Source organism: Andrena cerasifolii, chromosome 8 (genome assembly GCF_050908995.1).
Source record: "Andrena cerasifolii isolate SP2316 chromosome 8, iyAndCera1_principal, whole genome shotgun sequence".
Classification (NCBI taxonomy): domain Eukaryota; kingdom Metazoa; phylum Arthropoda; class Insecta; order Hymenoptera; family Andrenidae; genus Andrena; species Andrena cerasifolii.
In genome coordinates, this window is record NC_135125.1 from 9,598,111 (window position 1) to 9,620,666 (window position 22,556).

General features: G+C 51.2%; 1 protein-coding gene across 4 annotated transcripts in view; it reads left to right on the plus strand.

Moving 5' to 3' along the window:
• Eip74ef (Ecdysone-induced protein E74) overlaps positions 1-22,556 on the plus strand; it is a 158,378-nt gene that overhangs the window by 48,117 nt on the left and 87,705 nt on the right. For all 4 annotated transcript variants that reach the window (XM_076817643.1, XM_076817644.1, XM_076817646.1 and 1 more), the window contains exons 2-4: positions 701-993; positions 1,076-1,346; positions 1,422-1,523. In XM_076817643.1, coding sequence (XP_076673758.1) covers positions 850-993; positions 1,076-1,346; positions 1,422-1,523 — 517 coding nt within the window. In that variant the 5' untranslated portion in view covers positions 701-849. The remainder of the gene's footprint in view (positions 1-700; positions 994-1,075; positions 1,347-1,421; positions 1,524-22,556) is intronic.

The window sequence follows — 22,556 nt, forward strand, 5'->3', positions numbered from 1 at the left end:
TCTCTCTCTCTCTCATTCTTTGTTCTGGATCGATACCGCGATCCGTAAGCTATTATGCTCAAGTTCCATTGTAACTGTCATTTATTCAATTAGACTAAAGGGTGATTAAAATCGCCCTCTGCGTCATAGTCGATAGGGAAATCGTTGCGGTTCTCGATCGCATTTACCAGCGAGCGATACTCGAATAGGTAGAGAGCCTAGAGGATGTTAACCTCTTCGGAACGATAGAAACTTTCTTTCGCGGCTGTGGATTACGTAAAGACAGCGGCGCGTAGAAGCTGCATAGAAATGCAAGCGGCGGGCAGGAGAGTGAGGTTACGCGCACAGGAAGTGAAACAACCTACGAGCCAGAAAGAAAGTTTTCACTCGGTGTTTTCACTTTCATGGAAATGCCAGCGCTACCAGCTCCCCCGTTACACGCCGCGTACGCTGCATGACATTAGCTCGTTGATCATTGCAATCGGTGTTCCGCGCATCGTCGACCGTCCGGCGACCATCGATCGGTATCCCGTGATTAGATCGAATTGGAACCGTTTCTCGATTATCGACGAACCAGGCGTATTTGTCCGTAGATCGCAAAATGGCCGCCCTAGGAACCCGTTCGTTCCGTGTAACGGGAGAAAGTAATTTTCGAACATGCTACGCGTCGAGAGACTCGCCATCCCCGTCCATAACGAACCATGTGCGTGTTGTGTTTCAGGGGAAGCGGAGCAGCGCGTAGGATCGAAGCGGATTTTCTGCTGCGCAGAAAAAGAAGGAGACGAAGAGCGGGGACGGTTGAGAGGTGGTTTTGGATGTTAGAAAGCGCGGGGGTGGCTAGAGAGGCCCCACCGCAGGGTACGGGTCCCAATGCCGGTCCCCGTATCGCAAACGCTCACGCTAACCTCCACCCTCGTGCCCAAGGAGGAGTCAAACATGCCCTTCATAGACGACGAGCTGCTCTGGTGCCCTGACAATGACGGCAAGATGGTCGACTTGACGCAGTGTCTCCAGGTTGGTTCCGTTCCGAGATTAATTAATACGCTCGTGGGGAAAGACCTCGGCTCGGTAAACATTCACTGTTGTGTCTTACTAGGAGAGCAGCACAGGGCAGTCAGTAGAATTCTCCCCGATGGAATTGAGCGCCCTAGTGGGGACGCCGGCCGCTCCGAACATGCCGGCGGAAGAGGGCGAAGGAATGGCCGGTGTCACAGGGGAGGAACCCTTTGACACGCTGGACACGTTCCTCCGAGAACTGCAGGCCGATTTGGCCGAGGCAAGTCAGCCCACGTCCACCACCACTTCCGTAACATCCTCCTGTAGACGGCAGAGGTACAATATCGCGGCGGCCAATCCTTTATTAGCGGGTGAGTAGTGCGTCACGGATCAAGTGGCATCCAGCATCTGCAAGATCGTTCATGTATCGTTTTCCTCTGCGACAGAAAAGTTAGCAGCTCCTTCGTCGCAGGCATCTCCGACCTCCATCCCCTACGCAACGAGGGCGGAAATCAAGACGGAGAGTATCCAGCCAGAAACCAGCAAAGGTAGGATTGCACAGACTTTCGATCAACTGGTTCCTTTTGTACCTTAGACAGGTCACTCGTATACTCTACGTTACCGACGGTACATGTTATCGCAGGCGATCTATTTACTTACAGCGACTAATTATCCTCACTCGGGGGTTACCATAGCTAACACTACTGCGTTGGTACAGTAGAAATTACTGTCTTAATACGTCCTTACCACAGACTAGGTATAGAATAGACCTTTCACCACAGACTAGGTATAGAATAGTCTATGGTTTGCGACCATAGCAAACACCACTCCGCCGGTACAGTAGAAATTACTGTCTTAATACTGTCCTTACCACGGAGCTTGTATCCTACGTCGATAAGAGCGCGCGAGCGCGTACCGAGGGCTCCACTTGCCCCAATCTGGTACTACTCTCGGCATTCGAGCAATGTCGATTCGCTACTCCGAAAGGGAAACCGGCCAAGGCCCCGCGAATCGCGACCAGACATCCGCGTTAGCAATAATTGCGCCTGCGTTCTTGTGTCGACGGGGAAAAAAAGCAGCGAGCTGGGGCGCGCGTGTGTGCAACCGCGGCGTGCACGCACGGACCAGGCGAGCGTGTGCGCAGCCGGTGGCCCAATTCTTACAATTTACAGCTGTGTCGTAACCACCGTACTACGCGCGCACACGGTTTCGTGATTGTTTTCGGGTTCCCCGCCCAGACGGTGGTGCGTGCAACGACCGTCGAGGAAGAGCGTGTATTTACGTGACCTTAGCGCGTACCCGCGGCGCAAATACGACGCCGCCTCGCGCGTCTTATACCACGCAGCTATCGTGCTCTATAACGCGGAGCAGTTGTGTGCTGTACCTGCCGAAGCGTCCTCGCTCCGATACTCGGGCACAGGCGCTCGCCAGCTCGCTGGCTTACATATACACGCGCGTAACGTGCGCGCTAAGACGGTTTAAGTGGTAACGACCTTTTGTAGGCCGCGTGAGACGCTTAGCCTTTAACCCGAGCATTTAAAACGATCAAAGGGGCGGATGGGTCTTTCTGTCTGTCAATGTTGGACGATAACGATGAAAAGTTGCGAGCCTCCGAAGAAGGAGGGACAGGTCTCCGGGATATTGATTCGATAACAATGGCGGACCGCAATATTTCCAACAATGGGTCGCTCTCGTTTCGCCTGTTGGTGATTTCGTTATCAGAGAGAGGCTCGAAAGCTCTCCCCGAGCCTCGGTGTTTATTCGTTCCACTTTTTTGCGGGCGCCGGACGGCGGAGCGCAAATATCGTCGGTACGTGATTTTCGCCGAGAGCCCGAGCGGCCCGCGGTAAACACGGGGGACCCCGACCGCAGAGAGCCCCGCGACGGCCAATTACGTGCCGTTAGAACGCGAATCGGTTAGAACGGAATGGGTGCTCGCCGTTGTTCTTTTCACATTTTTAGAAAGCGGTTGGAAAGTGAGAAACCGAACTTTCTAGCAAAACTATTATAAACACAGATTAGAGCGCGCTTCCAGGGGAATATCGACCGAAATGTGACAATTCGCCGGCGAGCGCCGGTGACCCAGTTGCCGCGGGGTAACGATTCGCACGGTCGGCGGCTCATTTCCGTCGTACATCTCAGCCGATCGATCTCCGTTAAGAATATCCACGGAGCCTCGTTACCGTCGCCGCGGCCGCGCGCTCTCGCATTGTATCGCCAGGCTCGACGCACAATCGGCTTCGTCGGTGCAAACGAATTCTGGGTTCGCGTCCGTGAACCACCGTGTCACCCAGTGAACTCCTTAGTCGCAGAAGAGAAAAGAACTCGCACACTACGCTCTCGCGTGCACTTTTGCTCGCTCCGTCTCGTCTCTTCGGCACGCATCACTTTCGCCGTGTGCATCCTGCGTAACCGACGAAAAGTGGATTTTCACGTCGTTACCCTGGGCGACGCGACCAACGAACCCGCGAAAAACGGCGTATAGTTCGATTCCCACGACGCTTTAACCTACTTCTTTCTTTGAGGGGTTATACCTAGTCAGGCGGCCGAAAATAGGCGAATGTTTGCGAATTTTTTGGGAACAAGCGGAAGCATATATTCGTACAGAACTTTTTGCAGTTAAAAGAGCAACATTTAAAGAACATTTGGTAATTTTTTCGTAGAAAAATATTTACGTTTATAATAAAGTAACAACCCACATCTAAGAAGCCTTTTTAAAAATTTGCTTTTGCGGTGAGCACTGCCGTTCGGAACCAGATTATCTAAAATCTAAATATAAAAAAGATTTCGTTAATATATTAATGCATCCTCTGATTGACGTAGGGAATTTCCGAAATATTAATTTAAAACAAAATAGCGGCTATTTAAAGTTGAAATCCTGATTTTTTTCGCGTGGTTTTTGCACGATGAAATCAGGATTTCAACCTTAAATAGCCGCTATTTTGTTTTAAATTAATATTTCAGAAATTCCCTCCGTCAATCAGAGGGTACATTAATATATTAACGAAATTTTTTGGTATTTTGATTTTAGATAATCTGGTCCAAAAGCAAATTTTTAAAAAGTCCTCTTGGATGTGGATTGTTACTTTATTATAAACGTAAATATTTTCCTACGAAAAAATTACCAACTGTTCTTTAAATGTTGCTCTTTTAATTGCAAAAAGTTCTGTAAGAATATATGCTTCCGCTTTTTCCAAAAAAATTCACAAACATTCGCCCCTCTTCGGCCGCCTAGGTATAACCCCTTAAATCGAGAACACGGGATGTCCAGTAATTCGCTGAAGTCGTACAACAGAGGGAGGAAGGCAGAACTGGGCGAGTTGATTGGAAAAGAAATCTATACTTTCGGCAAATAATGTTTCGCCCCTGATAATGCAAACGAGGGAGCGCGGTTTACGCGGTTCTTTACCCCCTGTTGCATCCAGCTGCACGACTCCGCTGCACTTGTCGCTACCCTCGTTCCCTTGACCCTCTCCAAACACATAAATTCTCCTCTGCCCCTCTTTCTCTGTCTCCGTCTGCGCGCTCTCCCCCTGGTCGGTTTCTGTCTCTCGACACTCGGGTTAGGGCCCCACGGAAATAGATTCGAGACCCGGCGTCGACTTTGCCCCTCTCTCCTTCTCTGTCTCACCCGACCCCCTCGCAGCGCGACTCTGTTCTTCGGCCGAGGAACAAACAGGTGCTGCGAATCGATATCCGAGCGTACGTATCGGCACCGGCAAGTCCTCCTCTTTCTCCTTCAGTAACGTGGCCCACGGTCCAGGGCCCTTTCCTAGGCTGCGACCTCCTCGACCATCGACTCCCTGTGTTTCGAAAACGCGAAAGTGTTACGCCCGTCGGTAGAACGCGCGATCTGTCGGCCGTGTGCTCGTTGATCAGAGATTACACCCGTAATTGGTGTGGCCGATCTCGAACGCTCTCTTCGAGTGGCTCGTCGAAAGGGATATCTCGCGCGCTAGTGAGTCATGCCCGCACACGCTTTCCTACTTAGTTACCATCTATGCTCCATTCAACCCTTTCCCGTCCGAAGATGCGTATACTTAGGTGCACGGTGCCTGCTAATAATCGTTCTAGAATCTTCCCGCCGTCGGTGTTCCCCTCCGTCTAATCATCGACGGAGGTGGGGGAAGGTAAGGGATTTCTAGCGATGGAATCGAAGTGGCACGCAAATGGGCGAATTACGCGGAATCGCGTGTAACGGGTGCTCGGGTTCGAGGGATCCCGGGGCTCGTTGGGTAATCGGCTTCCTCGTATTGCCACACTGTGTGCCACAACGCGCACCGCGTCCTCCCTCCCCCGGTCTCTCGCCGTCTTACCTTCTCTCCTCCACCTCCGATTATCTCCCTCTCCGTTCTGCTCGCTGGCTCGTTCTTTCCAGCCCGATAGCAGCGTTTGAAAGTGAAGTCAAGATGGCCACTTTAAAGACACCGAAGCGTACGCGCGCGCTCCTGTTCACGCACCCATACACCCACGGCTACGCCCCCCGGTTCGCGCGTACCGGCCCCGACGGTGCGTGCCCCTTTGCGTGTGCGCGTTTTCGTGCGTGCGAGCGCGTGCGTTCGCTTCGCCCGGCGATAGTGCAGCTACGTAACGAGAGTGTTGACATTTTCTGCAATCGGGTCAGGGCCCCCTGCCGAGCACTCCAGCCTTACCTATAACCCCTCCCGAGGCGATGCGAGCGCTGCGTTCGATCGCCGCACGGGAAAATACCTGTTGTAGTTTCCCGCGAGGAAATTCGTGCAGCGCTGAAAGGAGGCCTAAAAACGTGGGAGGCTTCGAAACGGCTTCACTCCCGGCTTCACTCTTCGCGTACACTTATTTAGGGGCTCCAAAGGGAGGATATCACACACCAGCAGGAATTGAATCCATGCCTTCAAATTATTTTCGGAACTTTGGATAATACAATATAACTGTTAGAAGTAACTCGAACATCTAGATTAATTCTTTGCGGTCGTTCTAACCTCACATGAATATAAATATTTCAGAGTCTACGCGAGCTTTGCATTAAAACATTTAACAGTAAAATTGGACGCATTTGATGCTCATATTAGTTCTTCAATTGACATTCGCATTTATTTTGTCGAATTGAAAAATTTATTTTCGTGGTTCTGGCCATAAAATCGCAAAATTTCTCCACTGTGCGTCGCTTAGGGTCCTCGGTATAAGCGACATAACCAGGAGACGGGTGATCAGTGGCGCACTCAGGATTTAATCTTGGGGGAGCCGAGTTGAACGGATAAAAATATTTTTAATGCAATCTCAATAAAACTCTCTCTGTGATTATAGAAATTTATTTAAAGAATAAAATCCAATCTTTTTTTTCAAAGCCCCTTCTTTGGGGGAGCCAGGATCCCTTGCCACCCGATGGGGGTGATCCTGCGTTTGCTTTTGAGAATCGATTTTAGGTCGATCGTAGTGATTAGGTTACCCCGATCCAGCGAACGTCTACGCGGTGAGTCATCGACGGTGGCTTTTCCTTGCGAAAGGATTAAATTAACGCGTAAACAACGCGCAGCGGCCGGGCGACCAAACGGGGAGCTAGAAGTCGCTTTCATAGCATCCACGTCCCCTTAACGGCCTTTTTTCTACTTTCACGAGCGCGTCTTTCCCCACTGTCCTCTCTCTGGGGATCGGTTTCGCCCATGTAGATCAACGTTCCGAGCGTGGAAAGTAAACGTCGTTTTTCCACGAAACGGAGCGTCGTCGCGGTCTCTCCTCCGACGGGACCGCACGGGGAAAGAATTGTTTTTGAAATCAAAGACCCGGAAGCCGAGGTGAAACTCGCGGCTAACGCTTCCCCCTTCCGATTTCTCCGCCGTAAAAAGCATGGAATAATATTTGCTCGAGGACCACCTCTGCCCCACGGTTCCTCGACGTTCCGCTAATTTCTTGGGTTTACAGAGCCACTCGAAAATCCGAGCTTCGGAGGCTTCCGGGTCCAGCTGACCCGGGAAACGTATGCCGAGAACCACCTGTTGGAAATCCGCTGGTGCCTCTGCAGTCATGCTTTCGCGGGGTTCTCGAAACTTTGTTCACCGGTGTCCTCTGTGTCAAACCTACTGCTAAAATCGTGGGACACCGATCGCTTAGCTACGGTAGAATCTAGGCTAGATTTGGCTGCCAGAAATAGAGAACTAGTTGCAAGTGGAACGCTCGGCGCAAACACTCGATCTATTAGTTATTCTCTTAGCTCAGACCAGAATCGACACGTACGAAAGCAGGAACCAAACCCAGTGGCGGATTTAAGGGAAAAAAAACCCAAGTGGAAAACGTTCTGAGACACTCTGTATACATAACAGAGTTATAAATAAATTTACGCGCGCGTGGTATGAAAATTAGAGGAAACAAAACAAAATACAGATTTTGGATAAGATAGTAATTTTTATTAGAAGATGGGACTCTGGGAGGGCCTTCTGAGCAGAGATCCAGGCGGCAACTGCTCATCAGCCGCCCGTTAAATCCGCCACTGACTAAACCCCTTCAAGCATCCCAGATATCTTCCCATAACCCAAGCAGGGCGTCAAAGTCCTCTCTCAGCCTTAGCGTCGAGACGAAGGGTCGTGACAGGTGTGCCTGGCTTCCAGGATCGTTTCAGAAGGGTTGACAAAAAACTCTGGAAACATAACACAGGGGCGAGGCGTGCGTGGACCTGCGAGGGTAGTTAAAGCGTATTAACGGGGAACACGTGCATCGTTGGTCCCCGTTTCTAGGAGTCGATGCACGCGGGGTCTGTTTACACTAGAGACTTCCTTAGCAGTCCCTTTGAGGGAGTCCTCTTTCCGGCTAGCAATCTCCCGCGGCTTCGACATTCTGGACAGTCTGTGCGGCTAGGAATCCTCGAGACGTGGTAGATTTCGTTGAGCCGGCTTTCGAGCGGCATTATCCGAGAGCAGAAGCGAAGGCGCACGTATCTTTGTTCGAGTTACGTAGCAAGTGAGCGCGGTTCATCGTTTTGATATCTCGTTCCAGGAAGGCCTTATCCCGGCGCGGAAACCTCCAAGGTTTCATTCATTGTGTCGATACAATACTTCCTTCCCTTTTTGTTTAACAATAAAACACGCGGCGGCCGACAATGCGAGCGTCGGCGCGCTCGGTATAATTAAGCGCGAAGGACACGCGGGTCGGTAACTTAATTCCCACGGGCAGCAGCGTGCACGCGGGGCTTCGTGACTTCTCGCCTACGTTTCCATGCAATTTCCCGCGACGCTGCGCCGTCGTTTTTCGCAATGGAAATTAGCCTGGCGCGAGGAAGGGTCCGGACGGTTACGGGGAAACAATGAGCCTCCTGTCGGCCTGCTTAACTAATCTCGTAATCTTATCAGTCGAAGGCGATTAGAAGCAGTTTGGCCGGGAAATTGAACGGTACCACGGTCTCGAACGCTGTCCTCGCTCGCTCGCTGAATTTCCGTAGGTGCGTGCCTACGTCTAACCCGAAACAGCGACCTCTTCTCGCGAGCTACTGCTGTCCACGTACGTCTCTCTGTTAATTACTCGGTGCGATGCGATTGGATCGTCGAAATCGACCGGAGATAATCCGCGCGCGCGAGTAGAATAGCCGCGAAAGTAGGCCGATCGAATTCAGTAGCGGCGGGAAATACGCAAACAAAAAAGGAGGGAGCCGAGCTCGGTTTAAGAGGCAACGCCACCGAGTGGCTCGTGTAATCCTTTATCCTTGGACCTATCCCATATGCCGGCAGGTAAACAGTTTCGCAAGAGAATCACGGCTCGCGAGACCGGGAATTTCCTTATACTACACGAGTCACACCGTGTAGAAAATGTGTGCGCGCCGAACGGGCGGGGGGGCACACGAACGCGGCTCGATCGCCGCCGCGCCGCATTGGCTTGAAATTGGGTTACGGTTACCCAGCCAAACGATCGATCGATCCTGTCGGTCGGCCCCTGTCTGTCCGCTTCTTCGTCGATCGCTATCTAACCGCGGCAGGTGCCTTCGCAAATAGCGATGCTTCCGGTGTCATAATTGCCGCGCCCTCCCCTCTGGCCCTCCTTAGTCGCGACGGTCCCGAGGGCCGCGCCCGAATTAAACGTCCTTATTAATTTCGGCCAGTAGCTGTTTACCGACGAAATTCAAAGTTTGCCGCTCGTGGGGGGCGAAGTGAACACTGTTGTGCAATCGCGGGCCACAGGTACCAGTGGAAATTTTCGGGCCTCGCGGTCCTTCGGTGGACGCGACACTTGTTCCTTCAAGCCTTCCTTCGTTTCACTGGTTTCAGTGGACCACCGTCGTTGGACTGTAGGTCCTTCGATTGTATATACTTTTCAGAAGTTATTTAGATTTCCTTCGATGTCGCAGTTCTAGTTTTCTCGATCTAACGAACGATCTAGCACAGTCACTCCCTAACTGGGGGTTGGCGAAGTATTTTCTGGAGCATCGTCGCGGTTTTTTGATTTTTTTTAAAATATTTTTAAATTAGAATTATATTCCGAAGTATCGATTTCTAAGATGCTTTTCCTTTTACCTTAGTAAAATTACGGAGGGGATCGCAGGCTATTTGAATGATATAAAGAAAGGGGTCGCGACTCAAAAAAGGTTGGGAAATACCGATCTAGCAGGTCATTAAGCTTGCTCCTGGGATTACTCATTCAACGGAGGCGAGCATCGTTCCCCGAGTTTTTCACGCGACCACGATAACGACAGTCCCGAGGATTTTCCAAGCGAGCAGAATTTTTTTTCGTCGAAGATTTACGCGGAAGATCGAACGCGGAGACGATCGTCCCGGGTGAATGTAAATGTCAAAGCGATTGCGTCCGCGACGGCGCGAAGGAACACGCGTATTATCGCCGTGTTTAATGTTCCGTTGCGCGCTTGGATTTACAGCGCCGGCTGGATGAGGCATCTTGGCAGTAAGTCAGATAGGAGACTTTCCGTTTCCGTTTCTAACCGCGGTCTTCTTCCAAGAGGAGTAGAAACGGGGCGATCGTTGCTTTTGTTTCTGTTAAACACTTGTTGCTCCCCTCGATGATTCGTGGAAATCCTGTCGAAGTATTCACAGAACCTAGCGGGCGCGTAATCCCGAGATGTTTCTCAAGATTCTCCCGGTGTCCGATCGCAAATGGAACCCATGGGACGGTAAATAGGCGGTAATCGCGGAGAGTTTTCTGGAAAGCCGTATCGATAGGCCGGTTGCGAGGGCATCATTCCCATCGGTAAGTATCACGGCGGCCGGGGAGGGCAGGGAGGGATACGTGTATGGCAACGCAACACTTTAGAGTGAAGTGTTACGTCAGTGAAAGTGTTATGCCAATGTGGGCCGAGGCTAACCTGTGAGCCCTGTCTCCGCGTGTAAATACACGCGCACGTGTGTGCCCGCGCGAGCGAGTGAGCGAGCGAGCCTCCACCGCGGCGAGGAGAGGAGCTCTCGCGAACCACGACGAACCCCACGACGGAGACACGGTGTTCTACGCCGTGCCGCCGCTGCTCGAGACGAAATTCCGTGTCGCTTAATGCCCCAGACCACTCTCCCCCTTTCGCCCTTCGCACTCTCTGCGCGCCCGCTGGGATCGAGAGTAAATAAGAGACGGGAGAGGCGTGCACGCGCGTGCAGGAAGTCGAGCCGCGGAAATTCTCTGGCTGGAACGGTCGCGAACACAGCCCGCGCCCGGTGATCGCCGGCCGTTCCAGCGCCCAGATACCGCCGCGGAATCGTCGGCCTTTATTGTTAGGCCGCCGCGGATGACATCTTCCTCCAAGAATGCACCGTTCAGGATATGATACGCGGAGAAGGTGATCGGTCTCGCTACGTGGGACGTATCGATTCCCTTGGCCGACCACCGTCCACGATACCGCTGGCACCTATCGCTGCGATTTCTGCCGACTTTCATCCCTGACCCGTCGCCGGAGATCTGCCTGGAATTTGAATTCCATTCGAGCGGAATTGGGGGGCCGATATCAATGAATACTGCAGAACTGCGATAACACAGCTTATTATCCGGGGTAGATGTCCTAATTACTGCCACTTCATTTCTTTTAATTAAGGGGGTATATCCGTTTGAACTCTCCGAAAATGTGTACATTTTGTGGATTTTCTTACAAGTCAACGGCTTGATGAAGATTTCCTGTTTTTTTACTATCTTTACATAGTATTATGAACTACTTAAAAAAAAAGTTTCAGTTAAAAAACTATTGTTCTTCGGAAGTTGTGCATATGTATCCGAAAGTCTCTCGATTTTAGACGGCCATTTGGTATTAAATTTTTTTTTAAAAAATTGTGATCATACTTCAAGGTATGTACAATAGACTCCTTCGAACAAATTTTGTATTCCATTCACTACACTCGCATAAAAAATTCTTAAATTCAGGCTGCCTTTCCTTGCTCTACAGTGGCATTACCTCTTAAAGAAAACGCGGTGTGTAAAGAATAGTGTGCAATAAGAAGAAGAACAGTTTCAATTTTATAATAAATTTTTCTGTACACTATTCCTTATAAATTGCGTTTTTATTAAGTAAAATAAACGAAGTGGCAGTAACAGGGACGCTAGCAGTAATTGTGAAGTCTATCCTATAGCGTTTATGTTAGTAATGTAAATTCAAATGTACCGCGAAGATCGACGGTAAATTAATAAGACCGTTCTAACTCTCGATGCGAGCAGCAGCGTAACGTTAGGTTTGAAGTTATACATGGTGCTCGGAGCGATACTATTTGGACTCCCTGACGAAAGGCAAGAGTAAACGGTGCGCCCAGGAATTCCGGAAGCCGAGCTTTCCCTTGGCCGTTGCAGCGCCGTAACTCGTGCATATCGCGAGCACACGGGTCACCGTGGATTCGTCTGTCACGCCCACGTAGAGCCGTAGCTTTCCATAAGAGGCACGCGACCCTGAGGACCGTTCCACGATTGCCAAACAGTCAGTCGGGGCTGTTACACACATGCGTTCCCGGAAAAGGCGCGATCGAGCTCGTTCCGGGATGCTTTCTAATCGGGTCGAGGCCCCGCGCGAAAAACCACAGCGCTCGCTCCTGAATCCTTTATTGCTGTCGAGCGGCCCGATAGCATGGACGAACGGCCATTAATTTTACGAAAGCGCGCACGGAGGAAAAGGCTACTCTCTCTCTTCTCTATTCCTCTTCGTGTCTCCACTCTGCGGCCACGGTGATAACGTCGAGCTTGCGTAATGTCTCATCTATAAATCAACGTCAGGACGGGCTCGCAATTCCGCGCAGATAAAAGAATCCTCTCGCAGCCAGCCAGCCTCTCTGGCCGAGGTATTAGAATTACAATAAAAGTGCCGGCGGAAGAATTCGACTGTCCCCCTCGGTTATCTGCCCTGCCAGCCGCTGAAGCGGTCGTCCGTCGCGCTAAGTCCGGATCGTTCGGGACCAATCGGTATTTAAGAGCCGCGGCTAAGAAAGGAGGATCTCGCTTTTGGAAACGCCTGGCTTCATCTGGCAACGATCCGGCTGGCTAATTAATACTAAAATCCTCCGCGAGAACGGACAGAAGACTCTCCTCCGAGTATTTCGGTCGCGGTAAACTACCGATGGATCAGTGGGAAATTATTTAGCGAGCTCCGCGAATAACTGACGGTCGGGGATTAGGCGACTGATCGTCGTGAATAAATCGTGGACGCCGATTCGCGACGTAGATAATCGCCGGGGAGATCGCTCGCTAATGGCCCTCGAATTATTACTCGCGACTCCTTTCTTTCGATCTCTTTGGGCGAAGTGCTCGCTGCACTATTAAGTAACTATCTAGATCAGCTAATGGGTAAAGCAAGGAGAATCTGAAGATATTTGGAGGGCTCGGCGGGAAAGGAGCACAGACGGCGAGGGAAACGGTCGATACGGAATTCCGACGTGCTCGTCGAACCCCGGTGACGATTTTGCGGGTGCTGGAGTGGAGCCAGGATGGCAGCGGGCGCGGCCTCTAATTAAATGCACAGCCTCGTTCCGATGGGTATCGCGACGAAAAGGAAAAGCTGGTCGGATATGAGAGCGAGGGAAACCATCGGAAGAGATGAATACACGGAACGGAAGTCTGCTTCGTGTCACGATCGCGCGTTAACGCGTACGCACTTGCTTCGCCCAGGAAGAACCTATGCCCCCGTCATGGGACTTACACGCGCCCTTGAAGGGCCGCCCAGCGAGGGTTGCCTGCGATCTAGATTCCAAGTTCTACACCTTGAAATTCCTCGCGCTCGCCGAGACCGCGCTGCCACTCGTCGATCAAATAAATCACGCTCTTCCGTCATTCCCTCGCTCCTCCTCTTCCACGATTTCTCCGTCTCCCCGTGGATTTTCCTACGAACCGGAATTGCATATTCAACAGGCTGCTAGAATCCAGGACCACCCCTCGATATTCAAAAGAATAGGGTACTTAAAGTGTTTAATCCTCGGAGTTGCACGAAGTCATTGCTCCGCGATTGATCCCGGTTTCGCTTTGGCTTTGATCCACCCAGCGGCCCGCTTCTTTCAACGCACAGTGGGGAAATTTTGCGATTTTATGGCCGAGGCCATAAAAATGAGATTTTTGAATTTGACAAAATTAATGCTAATGTCAATTGCAGCACTATATCCATTTTTGTGGTCAACGCCTGAAAACTTATTTTTAATATATAAAATTCGGCATTTTTAACAACAAACAACACTTACAAAAATTACGAAGGATAAAGATTTTATTATTATTTACATTTATACAGTGCAACAGGGCATAGAAGAAGGGTTATAGCTTCTGGTGACAAGCTTTTTAATTTCTTGTCGGGAAGTTTTCTTAGATTACTAATTAATGGATCTGACGATAGTAGAAGCCAATTGAAAACATCCTCCATAGTTTTTTCCCTTGAGCATTTTCGAGAAAATTGGAAGGACAGCATTTTCGATTATGCGAGGACCATGAATTAAAATTTTGTGTACAGTAGTAGGCATCATGTACCAAGGATATAATGCAACAAATAATTTTGCCGTTTCTACAGCATATATTTGGAATTTGATTCTTATATGAAAAGGTTATTTCTAAAACACTACTTTCAAAATTGTATAAATTACGTATTAAAAACAGAAACATAATTATTTTGAGGACAAAAAGATATCTCACGCACCATCAGAAATTGAATCCATGCCTTCAAATTATTTTCGGAACTTTGGATAATACAATATAACTGTTAGAAGTAACTCGAAAATCTAGATTAATTCATTGCGATCGTTCTAACCTCACATGAATATAAATATTTGAGAGTCTACACGAGCTTTGTATTAAAACATTTAACAGTAAAATTCGAGGCAATTGATGCTCATATTACTTCTTCAATTGACATCCGCATTTATTTTGTCGAATTGAAAAATTTATTTTTGTAGTTCTGGCCATAAAATCGCAAAATTTCCCCACCGTGCAACGGTTCGGTCTCGAGGAACAGCTCCCCGTGCTTAGAAAAGCGACCGGGGCAAACATGTTGCGCGAAGCAAACACGCTGTCAGCCGGAGAGGGAAAGCGCGCTGAAAAGTAGGTTGAACTCGTGCAGCGTATTCGGGTTAATCAATTTTTTGCTGGCACACCGGGAAGGATCGAAGCCTCTGCTGGTGATTCCGCGCAATTAGGAGAGGTCGTCGAATGGGAGACGGTAATTTAACGGGGGAGAAAGGTCCGACCTTATCGGTCAACGTCTCGCTACTAATTCCCGATGATAATTTATTCCCACGATTCGACCCACATTCGGCCTCGGGGTATCTTCTCGGGAGATGACGTTCAAAATCCTGGGGCCCTCGTGTACCGGAAATCGCCCGTTACTCCGACGATCCCAGGTTCTGCCATTAACCTGGCACCCTGCTGCACCCTCTCGTAGCCATCTGTGCGCCGAGAGACAGGCCAAGGGCGAAAGGAGCCTCGAAAAAACTTATCGAGAGAATCCTCCTCCCCCTGCGAGAAAAAAAATCGGGGGAGTAGTTGTGTCACGATGCAGGAGCAACTAATGAACGCTCTTCACGCGTCGTTAGGTTTTCGCTCGGAGGCTTGTCACGTGAAAAGCACGTCTCCCCAACTCCGTTGCTCGCCCCCTACCCCCGGGGTGACAGAGATCCCACCCGTGAGTCAGAGAAAAAACAAATCTCCTCTCGATAACCGTTCCCTCGGGGAACAGATCGGGAGAGACGGCGTTAATTTTTCAAAGTTATAAGTCGTCTGGAGACTGAATTTCTGAGGGTTGGTTCCCAAGAATTTAGTAACAAATTGATTCCTCCGAAGGCTCTTATCTGGCGCGAGAGTGTCAGTCGGGGGTATTTTCGTCGGTTGCCATGTAGGTATGTACGTATGTATGTACGTCGTCGCAGACGATAGATTTCGTCCTCTTCCGCGATCGATCCTCCCCTGTCGACGTAGTACTACGTAGGAATTATTTTCGACGTCCACGTGGGGACGGGTGGCGGCGGTGCAAATTGGGTCATCAGACGTCGCTGGGACTGGTATAATTGCCTGGAAAGCTGTCCCCACCGTCTCCACCGTGCCGATCGCCTATTTCGAGATCGTCTATAATTTTTTCGGTTCTGTCATCTGGTAATTACCATCGCGTCAAGGAGCCGCGCTGAGATATTCATCGGCGACCACTGGTCCGCAAATATCACTGGTCGATGCAGTTGACGGGGGGGAATAAGCGTCGCGTGCACGGGGGCAGGAAGCTTGGTTCTAAAAATTTCCCCAAACCGAGAGGTCATAGCGAGAGGCGAGAGAAGGAGGTACGTAGGCATTTACGTAGTGTTTGGGAAAGGCCTAGGTTGGCGATATTGGCGCATAGAGGTGGCGCCTCGTTAGTTTCGGTTGTGTAGAGAACGGAAGAGAGTTTCCTTGGGGAGTCGGGGGAATGGGTTAACGCAGTGGATCCGAAGATCGCGAGTTCCCTTTTTCGCCTACACTCTACAGATATGTACCCTCGGAGAGGCACGGATGGAAGAGATCGAACGCGCTTCTTGCCACGTATCGCCGAGAAAACGGCAAAGAGCAGCGTTGGAAGGAGAATTGTTCCGAGGACACGGCGAAAACGGGCAGCACGCGCAGTTCTCCGTGTTTGGCGAGTCTGCGAGAGTCGCGGAGCTCATGAAAAGTGCAACAGTCGGGCCAGGACGAGGGCGCGTGTCCCTGCGCGACACTTTGCGCGGAGGACGTCGCTCCTGACGACGAGCCGCGGGCAAATAGGAGAGGAACGACGTGCTCGGCTTTCGTCGACGCGAAAATCGAACGGTTGGAGCGAGGAAGGCGCTTCCGGTTCGCCGTTTCGCTAGCGCTGGAAAAACCGTCGCGATGCGATCCAACGTGTAGGAAGAAGTTTGCAAATTGGGTCGCGGTGGATCGCGCGCGCGTCACTGATTACACAGTTCGCCGTGGTTGCTTCCTCTCTCTGTTTCGCGGCTAGCCACCGTCAGCCCCGTCCTTTTCGCGCGCGGCCGAGCCGCGGTAACTTGCACTCGCTCGCGAGAGCTCGCCTAGACCCAGATGCAGGGCCGTGACTAACCACCGCGAAACCACCACACTCTGGCTAGGTTCACTTGATCGATCGCCCTCTGAGAGCGCCTCGGTGGACAGCACCTCGGGCCACCTGCGAAATTTCATGTATCGACGCAGGGTTATTCAGAGATATCTGCTCGTGCTTCACCGGGGTGGAGGGTGGGATCCAGGGTTTCGCTTGAAATCTTCGCGAATTACAATCAATTCACTGTTCGGAACAGTGGCGCACCGAGGATTTAATCTTGAGGGAAGCCGAGTCGAGCGGATTCAAATATCTTTACAAATTTATTTAAAGAATAGAACACAGTTTTCTTTTCTTCTTACAAATCCCTTCTTTGCGAGGTGGTATAGCCCCTTAGCACCCGACTCTGGGTGCGCCATTGGTTCGGAGTATATTTCTAAGCGAGGGTATTAAGTTGAATTTCGGGGTAGGTCATATCCACCGACGTCGACCAATCGTTCAAGTCCTGATGCCGCGAACCCGTCTGAAAGCTAAGCTATGCTGCGCTATGTCTGGCTATGCTATGAATGATAAAAATCTTTTGGTGAAAGCGGTTTCATAAAGCTAATGTATTTTAGCTAATTTTTTTAAAACTTAGCACAGCGTAGCTTAGCTCAGCTTTCAGGCGCATTCCCGGCTCTAATCGGTGTTGTCTTTCGAGCGAGGGATCCACAAGGCTCCGATCGGTGTGTACAGTCCTGGCTAGACGTAGCTTAGAGAGTGAAACGGTAGTAAGCAACGGCTCTCGAGCTAGGAGAGGCAGCCGGTCCCTCTGTTCCTCTCCCTCTCTCTGTCGCTCGACAGGCATCTCTGTCTCCCTCTGGCTGTGCGAGTCTATTAGCATCGGGCGCGCACGCCTAGCGGGGCCTTGACACAGTGCGTGTCAGGCATTGCATGCCGATAGCGGAAAGCGCAATCTATTTATCAGGCTTTATCGGCGATTTCACGTACGCGGGAGCTGTGCACGCGCGTCTCCGCCGCTATCGATATCGTCTTGATCCACGACAGAGCCGCGATCGCGCCCCTGACTCCCTCAATTCCTCGGACGCGCAACCGGAACTTCCTTCGTCGATTCTGAGTCACGTGGAAACGAAGGTTCAGAGGTCGATTATCTGAGCGTTGACCCCCTGGCGCTAGCCTACTCGTTGGAAACGAACGAGCGCTTATTTCGTTACCGATTTACCAACTGCATGTCCCTTCGATCTGCACGGATAATTCGTGCTCCCTCTCGCGTTGTCTGCGAGTATCGTTCTCGGTCTCGTTTCCACCGCGTCGCGGTTAGCTGGACTATCGCCGCGGGATCGTTGCTCTCCTAAGGGACATTCCACGCGAACTCGGACAGATTGCGGAGTAAGTTTTCGTAGATTGCTGAAATTTGTATACGTTGTAGTCTTTAGTGATATTTAAACGTACCTCAAAGGATTTTTCGAAATTCACATATTCGAATACAACATATTCAAATTTCAGCAATCTACGAAAACTTGCTCCGAAATCTGTCCGAGTTCGCGTGGAATGTCCCCTAAGAAATCTGATAACGTAACGCCTTCCGGTGGCGCAACGTTACGATACTCCGATTTTGTCGCCGTATCGACTGTGCCCTGCCTTCCTATCAGTATTCTGAATAATAATGAATATTCTTTATTGCGCCGTAAACATTACGAAAGAGAATACGCCAGAAGACAAGAAAGAGAAAAGTAGTTAGTACGTGTAAAAGTAGAAGAGTGCAAAATCCGAGGCACAGCTATCAGCTGTTGTCAACCCGACCACTGAATTCTCTATTCCCGCACAATTTTATACCGAGCGTGGGAGCTGCTGTTTCGAAGAAATTTCGTCCCGCATCGGGACTCTTCCTTACCGTTCCCTCGATCTCGGAGCATTGCACCGAAAGAGATCCCAGGTGAACTAGATTCGAGTAGCAGATATAGGCATTAGTCTGTCGGAGCAACCGAGGGATCCAAATTTGAAACAGGGAGCATCGATCCGACCGCTAATCATCTTCCATCTACCCTCTACCTGTCGCAAAGAAAAGAAACGCTCTGTCAGCCCGACACATGCAAACGAGCCCGAGAACGTGTCTCTAATCGTCGCGCTTCTTCCCAATTTACCGCCCGGAATTAACGTAATTACCAATATCCTCGAGTCGAGCCGCGATCGCCCGCTTCGCTCGCGAAACACTCCGATAATGAGGCATTGAAACAGTTCAAGTATCGTCGGCAGGGCGCTATAACCAAACGGGCCATGATATTTTCAGCATGCGCGGTCCCCGCGTCGCATCTTCTGCGAGGCAGGAACGCGCCAGCTGCAGAGGTGTCTGGTTCGTTGGGAGAGTGAGGATGGGCGGAGGGAGCGGATCTGTCGATGTCGATTGTAGGAATATTAAGAATTGAGGTGACCCGGTCGGATTCGCTGTTGAGACCCTTCCGTTTTCCGCGATTCGTGATTTTTCGACGAGCGTCGGTCTCGCGGCGGACCATCGCGCTGTGTCGACCTAGTTGGCGTTTAATCGACTTTCCAATAATTAGCCCGACGGGGGGGAGGGAGTCGGCGGGTTGCGATCCAGGGCAGCTTCTGGTGGGGTGAGTTAAAAGATTAATCTTTTGGCGGGAAATGTCTGTTTCCTGGATCTCCTGATCCACTCCAGCAACGATCGCCTCCTCTCCGCGCGTCGTCTCGGACGGCAAAGAGGAGAAATCGCTGAGGAACTGGGGTGGGCAGAGTCGTCGCCGAGGATTTAAAGCACGCTCGGCATCCGTGGTTTCCAAAGGTTCGATTGCGCTCGCGACACGAGGAAACGGAATTCGATAGCGAGGGGCAGAGCGGGGCCAGCGATTCGCCAACGACGATAACGGCGCAGAAGCCTCTTTCGCAAAGTCCCTGCTCAGGCATTCGCGGGCTGTTACTCCACTCTCCACGCATTCCACCTTGCGAAACCGCTGCGAACTTTGGCGACGTACCACTTCTTCGGACGGACTCGAGCCTCCTTTGGCGCTGGATCGTGCGAAATCTTCCCGCGGACAGAGGTTTCCTCGTCCGACGATCTCGGAAGCGCGCGGACCTCGCCCGATCGAACCCAGACGCTGGAGGCGACGGGAACGACTGTCTAGGACCCGCGACGTTCGTTTTTCTCCCTTTTAAAGGGAGCCGATGTATTAGTAACGATCGAGACTCGCTCAGACATGCTAATTCGGGTGTAAGACCGTAACAACCGGCTGCGCCCCGCTTTATCATCCCTGGCCAACCCCCGTCGAGGGCTCATGCAAGTTTCACCGCGTCGCGGAAGTTCGTGCGGTTGCCCGCTCGCGGCGTAGTTTCCGAGTTGCACGCATCGCTCCCAACTGCGGACAGTTGTCCAACCAGGATCGCTTGAAAGTAAAGAAACACACAAAAAAAAAATAGTGACGAGCGTACGAAGACTGGGGACGGGGCGGTGAAAAGTTTCCAGCCGTCGACGCGTCGACGATGACGAATCATGCTCTAGCAGCTAATAACGAAAGTTGCGGCGACCCTCCTTCGCGGGCTCATCAATAATGCAGCGGTTCGGGGAAGATGACAACGGTACACGCGATCCCATCGATTTATTTCATTAGCCTCGGATGCAAGATAATTTCGCGACACAGGTGGACGAAGATCCACGAGTCCCGGCCGCTTCTCCCTTCGCTGAAACAGGCCGCTGCGTTAAATGAACTGGACGGAGCTCTCGACGCGTGTCCCTCCAGCCAGCGTACCGTCCACGAGAGGCAGAGATTATTTGCTACGCCGGAGCACCAGCGCGCTCCAACGATCCTCGCTAATTCAGCCGCGCTCGAGGCGTGAACCGAAACAGCTGTAACCTTAACCTTATTCTCAGAATTTAATCTGCACGCAAACGCGGAGTGGAGCGGCCCTCCGAGTATGTAGGTACAACCGGAAGATGGAAGTCGAGGAAAAACGAAGAGACGACGAAGGAATCGCTAGATCGCCGCGGAGAAAAGTCGCAAGAAATGGCACAGTTTCGCGGAGGCCGCGCTTTCTGTCCACCTGGTGGTCGTCGTTCCTCGAAACCAACGAGAGATACGCTTTATCGCCTTCCGATTCGTCCCGATCCGAGGCGAGCGAATCGGCTGGACGTCGAAGCTCGCCGACCGGACGCGCGGCTTTTGCAGGCGTCTTTAAATACACACGGCGCTGGTTCACCTCCGGAAGACAGGGAAGCGAGAGGGAACGTGGAAACCTGTTCGAGAGCCTCTCCTTTTGCTCCTCTGCTCTCGTCTGGCCAGCGCGCTCCGATCTGCGGAATCGGAGGGTTGTCCAGTGAGGTAGGACAGGGTGGTGAGAGAGACGGCGTTTCCATGTAGCACGCCACCTTTTGCGTCGCTTCTGCCCTCGGCGAGACGTAAAAGAGCGCTGAGTGTCCGGAGGAGGGATGAATCGATTCGCTCGTTGGACGTGGGAACCTGTGCGCGGTGGTAATTTAGGAGAGCTTTTAAACTCCGTTGTTTAAAGGGGTGGCCTATGTTTAATCGAGTGCCGCGGAGTTCTTTTGCCATTGCTGCGGGAACGGGATGATATTTTGACTGTCAGCGGAGCCTGTCCGTCGGGGGAGGAGAGATCGATGGACAGCACGCAGACGTGGGGGAGCTAAGGGGGTTGCGTTGTGGGGTAGGGCAGGACGGATGGCTGGGGCGGGTCGGTCGGCGGAGGTAATGGCGTAGAAAAAATTCGTGACCCACTTTCGGGGACGAAAGAAACGTGGTGGAAGCGCCTGTGTACTTTCGCCACCGTAACGCGATCGAGATGCGTCTATATTCTATAATGGCTACTTTCTCGTTACTTTGCTCCTGCGATATAGAAAACACTCGCGGTGAACCCGGCTGGGAAATTCTTACGGGAATTTTATTATCATTATTATTACTATAACAACAAATGCCAAGTAAGCTGTTTTAGTAACGGACGCGACCAAAGAACTCGTACGATTTTAGCATCTACTGGATAACCTATTAGTTATGGTTGATTGGCATCTTCCCACCAATTATTATTATCGACGAGAAACACTTTAAAATACAGAGAAATGTAAAAAGTTGAAAAGGCAGAATAATGCGGTCTGAGGAACTTAATATACTCTAAACGCATCTACGCAGGTGATAGTCGCGCGGCAAATTGACTGTGCAATAAATTTCGGGAGGTACCTATTAAGAGAGACCGAGAACACGTTAATGTCAGTGAGACATCGATTTGCCTCACTCATGGTAGTTTATAAGACGGTGATTTAAACTCGAAAGGGGGCCTGGGTCGGAGTTGTCTTATTGTGGCTAGAAAACTTTCTGCTGCCGTGAGCTCCGAACAGTTCACCTGACCAATTTCGAAGTTCATGGGCGATTGAAAGTCGAATATACAACCCAAAGGCGTTCCTTTTTTACGAACGGCCGTTCGATAAGAAGAAAGGATGACGCGACGCGTTACGTGCTTTATCACGGCTGGGATTCGGGGGTTGTACACCCCTCGAGCCGAGCTGATCCTCGAAGGTCGTCTGGTGCGACCTTATCGATTCACCCCCAGCACTTCGCGTACCTTACGTGTCACCTTGTCTCGGTGTACTCCGCAACACGTCCGTGGCTTTCGCCGGACACTCGAGAAAGCTCGAGAGACTGGCCTCAGGTCAATTGTCCCGAACGAACCGTCAACTTTGCCGCGTCACTCGAGGCCCTAGCGATTCTCCCGCAGCTCCGAGTGGTCCTTATTCCCCTCCACTTCTGCCCCGTACTTTCCTACATTTTTAGGAAATGCGAGCGGAATGAGAATCTACCGATTCTACGTCGCTCGAGCCGACAGCGTTACCCTTCTACGCCTGAGAGAGTCACCCACACGTCGATCAGCTCGACTTGGCTGACCAAGGTGTGCCGCATACCGTCGACGCGTATTTATCCGTGATTGGTGTCATCCTTGCGGAACAATCACGCCGTGACATCCTCCCTCCTCCACCTGCGCTCGTCCTTTCCCCGAACTCTTGTACGTCGAATGGTTGGGCCACCCCCGGTGAGCCGTCCGCTTGACTTCTAGTGATGCGTCATAATCGATTACGCGAGGGTAAGTGGATTTTCGAGGGACGATTCGGGGCTGCCGAGGGCAGAAGAGATCGAGAGCGGAGGGAGGAGAGGGT